The 4,127-nt window shown below is 32.0% G+C and overlaps 1 protein-coding gene across 1 annotated transcript; it reads left to right on the top strand.

Annotated features, from left to right (window-relative positions):
* Positions 1–534: 534 nt before the first annotated feature.
* Positions 535–3,860, top strand: LOC130630719 (30S ribosomal protein S11-like). The gene is made up of 6 exons (XM_057444310.1): positions 535–702; positions 1,117–1,265; positions 2,468–2,493; positions 2,590–2,664; positions 3,181–3,246; positions 3,646–3,860. Exons 1-6 carry the CDS (start codon positions 587–589, stop codon positions 3,751–3,753), a joined length of 540 nt encoding a protein of 179 aa, XP_057300293.1. The 5' UTR covers positions 535–586; the 3' UTR covers positions 3,754–3,860.
* Positions 3,861–4,127: the final 267 nt, after the last annotated feature.

The raw sequence follows: 4,127 nt of genomic DNA, 5'->3' as shown, positions 1-4,127 counted from the left end.
AAAATGTAAAAAATATTGAATTATAGATGGTTAAATTTCCGAAATTCCCATGCATAGATGGGTATTTGTGAAACAATGCCCCCTGTTTTATACACCTGTATGCATTTTGTTTGCTAATTGTCAAATAAAAACTTGGTTTTATTTATTATGATTAGCATGATAACCGCAATGTAATTTCACTTTATTTGTTGATAAAAAGGTCAAAATATGACAAGGTCATCTCGTAATTTTGAATTTCTTTGTAATGTTTCATGTTGCAGATAAATACAGAGAAAAAGATTATGAAAGAAAATGTAGCACTTGCACAGCTGTTGTTTTTACCCACACACAACAATAATTTGCACAATTATAACATTTGCACCATATGTATAACCTCATTTACAACTTAACAGCTCTCACCTATGTTTGCCAGAAAATGAATTTAAAAAAATAATCTTGCAGAAAGTTTGAACAGAGGAATGGGAATCCAAGTTAATTTTTGCAGTTTGTTATTTCCTTCTCATCTTTTTGTTGTTGTTTTTTTGTTGTTGCTAAACTTAACATATATAATGTATATTATCCAGTAAAAGAAAAAAAAGTTTTTCCTATGGCCACACTGCAACATACTTTGGTGAAGGCATTATGCCAATACCAATCACTAATGACAAGACCTGTATTCACAGCTGCATGTAACATCATGATGGGCAAGAGATTTCCACCCAAGTAAGTTCCTAATTGTTTTTTTCAATATTAGGCTTGGTACCTGGCAACAGTTCAGGCATATTCATTTGAATTCTTGCTATTTTATTTACTATGGGGTAATCTATTAATTCACGTCTTTATATGTCATTATATGTTTCAAATTGTTTTTGATGATGCAGTTGATCCTATATGTGTTTTGACTTTAGAAATTATATAGAAGTAGAAAAATATTTCTTCTTATCTTGTTTGCGTATTACTTTATGCAAGTGTTAACATATTCAGGCGATTATCGTGCAAGTTTTACCACGTAAGATTAAGCCTCGAGAATCTATTGTTAGGATGCTGAAATTGAAATGTTGTCTTCAATGAAAGACCTTTTGTTTTTATGACTTTGATTTTCTTGCGATCGCATTATGCTGCATTTAATTTTTACAGAGAAAGCGAAAAAAAGAAAGCACAACCAAAAGTACCGCAAGTAACTGCTGAACTGAAGTCTTCTCCCTCAGTTCAGTTTCCAGATCTACCAATCATCTTAGTGAAAGCTACCTACAACAACACTCTCGTATATTTAACTGACCACAAAGGTAAATTTTATTTTCTGTCACATAGGTGCATACCAGTAGTCTATAAATAAAAGAATCTTTTGCTCTTTTATTGTATTTTACTGACTCTTTTTATATATACCGCTTATTATTAACATAGAATCTTAAGAGTTCTCATTGCCTGATTTTTATCCAATCATATGCAATGAGATATAATCATATACATTTTGAATAAAAAGCTTTTATTCAGGAAAGGAATTAGGGCAATAAATATCAGAGGTGATTCAAACACACTGACAGAACAATCGAACTAATAGCGTTAAAATTGTGGATTTCACAGTGTCCTAAATTGAGAGAAAGAGCTAACGTGGATAACTGTACATAAACAGTTAATATATAAGTACGTTAGGTTCACAAAATCGCAATTGAACAGAGAATGTTGCCCCTTTCTTCCATGCCATTTCACAAAATTAAGTTCCACGAATGTAAGGCAAAAAAGTTGATTAATCATAATATATTTGAAAATGAGGAAGCCAACAAACTTTAAATACATGCAGAATATTTTGCAGGAGCCGTTTTTCGAGTTACGACTTTGGTCAGGAAATATTTAATATACAAAATTAAATGCAAAATTAAAATCTCTTTTATCTGTCATACAGCTGTGAATAGGTTTTCCAGGTTGCAAACAAAAATAGCCTCACAACACTTTTATTTTTTATGTAAAAAAGTGATAATTAAAATCAGACTGGAATATGCTTATTGAAAGAAGACAAGTATGCTAACATTATGCTTATTGCAAAACAAAAGCTTCAAAGTTGCCTCATAAGATAAGATCAAAGGGTCCCGTTTTTGTCTTTAAAAGAAGATTCACAAACCTAAAGGTATATCTACACAAGATAAGTTCAGATAGTATAGTGGTGTACATTAAGTTTTGCGTATAAAAAATTATAAAAGTCTACTTAAAATAACCGTAACACAAGAAAGGTTTATGTAATCAAGGCTGGACAATATGATTAGTATGTGTAAGAAATTCCCCCCTATCTAAGCCTAAATATTATCTAGCACAAGATTGGTTACATAGGCCTCTGGTGAATTTCTAAATAACGTTGAAATTGGGTTTATAAAAACCTATTGGTACAAATTAATTAAAAATATTTTATTATATTTTTGGGTAACAATATTTACAAACTTTATAGAATCAGCTATTTATGTATGTATTGCAGCTTTCTTTTCTTTCTCTGCAGGAATAATGGCCACATGGACATCCGCAGTAAGTCGGTTTTATCACCTTAGCAACCAAACAAACAAATATGTCCCTTCCTCATACTGACTAATGCAATTGCTTTTGAGAATTCCATTATTTTAGGGCATCGAAGGATTTAAAAACGCTAAAAGAGGAACTAACTATGCTGGCAAAATTGCAGGGGAAGCTTTAGCAAAGGTAAGTCGCCCACCATGATTCATCTGTTTTGAAACAAATGCTATACACAGTTTTGTTATTATCAATGGGGAGTGATCGATTAAAGTTGGGTGTTCCTTGTTAGATGAATATATTATTAACTTTTCTCCAACCGTATAAACATGCCCTAAAACAAATCAAGTTGGTAGGTATCGCTGTATTGTCTTTTTTTTAAAAAAATGTATTTTAAGAATAAGCAAATGTACTTGAGGACGGGATGCAATATATAATTTTTCATGGTCTAATTTTAAAACAATATGCAATTTTTTGGTGGTATCATAAGAAATGGTGATATAAATTTTATTACTAATATTAAAATCCATAGTTAGAATAAAAAAAAATGCGAGAATCTAACAATGAACAAGCATAAAAGGAACACACATAAAATTTGATAAATTGGTTCGCAAGTAATATTTAAGTGGGGAATCTAAGGACTAACACAGAATAATCAACAATAAACATGCTTGTCTTCGCAACTCTTTTTCTTTATTTTTATAGAGAGCTGAAGATCTTGGTGTGAGTAGAGTTCGTGTAAAGGTTAAAGGAATGGGACCAGGACGTTTGGTAAATATGTCTCACAACAGCGCTAAATACTTTTTGTCTCATTGGCTAGTTGTTTGGATAAGTATCGGACGGTTCCCATATTTATACTATTATTCCTTCTGCGGGAAGAGCGATTCAAGCTTATAAACAAAGGCAGGCTTACTACAGGAGGAATTCTAGAGTAAATACGGTATTTTATTTATAGAAACTAAGGAAAGGCTTAATGGAGGTGGGAGTGGCAAGATTATACTTAGGGGAAAGGGGGCGGCTAAAGCTCTCTATAGGATGTAGTTGGGCGCTCATATGGTTTAAAAAGGGTAGCTTAGCGCGCCGAATAACTTTTTAGAATAAACTTTTCGTTAAAGAAAGAAAAGGAGTGGAATATTCCAATAAGAATTTTATGTTTTTATTTATCTTCAGGAAGCAGTCAAAGGCTTGGTAGCAGGAGGTCTGGATATTGTTTCTGTCACTGACGTCACGCCTATTCCACATAATGGTCCAAAACCAAAAAAGCAAAGACGATTATAACATTTCAATAAAGATCATTTTTTTGTAGCATGTATATTTATGTAGATAAATTAAATTTTTCTTGCTAAAAAGTTTTATGTAGGACGTGTAGAGTCGTGACCTGTGAACCCCATTTTTTTCACCCTGAAAACCCTTATAGCTTAATGTTACGATAAATAATTACGACGCAATAAATTCGAAACGTGGATAGGTTCGTAAATTAAATCAAGTGGTTTTTAGATAACCTCAGTTTACTGATATTTTTTGACGTCAAAATTTTTTAAATAAAATGGCTTTTAACTGTTTATCTGCGTAAGTCGATTTTTTCATGGAACTAGCTGCTAATAAAAAATAAAAAAATCATGTCTGGCATACATATGCACAGCCGTGTGAAC

Source organism: Hydractinia symbiolongicarpus, chromosome 1 (assembly GCF_029227915.1).
Source record: "Hydractinia symbiolongicarpus strain clone_291-10 chromosome 1, HSymV2.1, whole genome shotgun sequence".
In the NCBI taxonomy this organism is placed as follows: domain Eukaryota; kingdom Metazoa; phylum Cnidaria; class Hydrozoa; order Anthoathecata; family Hydractiniidae; genus Hydractinia; species Hydractinia symbiolongicarpus.
This window is presented reverse-complemented; position numbering and strand designations above follow the sequence as displayed.

Excerpts from the sequence above, each read along its gene's own strand:
- LOC130630719 (XM_057444310.1), top strand. The coding sequence starts at position 587 with ATGGCCACACTGCAACATACTTTGGTGAAGGCATTATGCCAATACCAA. Across the intron at positions 1,266-2,467 it reads ATATTTAACTGACCACAAAG|GAATAATGGCCACATGGACA; the intron begins GTAAATTTTATT and ends CTTTCTCTGCAG. Across the intron at positions 2,494-2,589 it reads TGGCCACATGGACATCCGCA|GGCATCGAAGGATTTAAAAA; the intron begins GTAAGTCGGTTT and ends CCATTATTTTAG.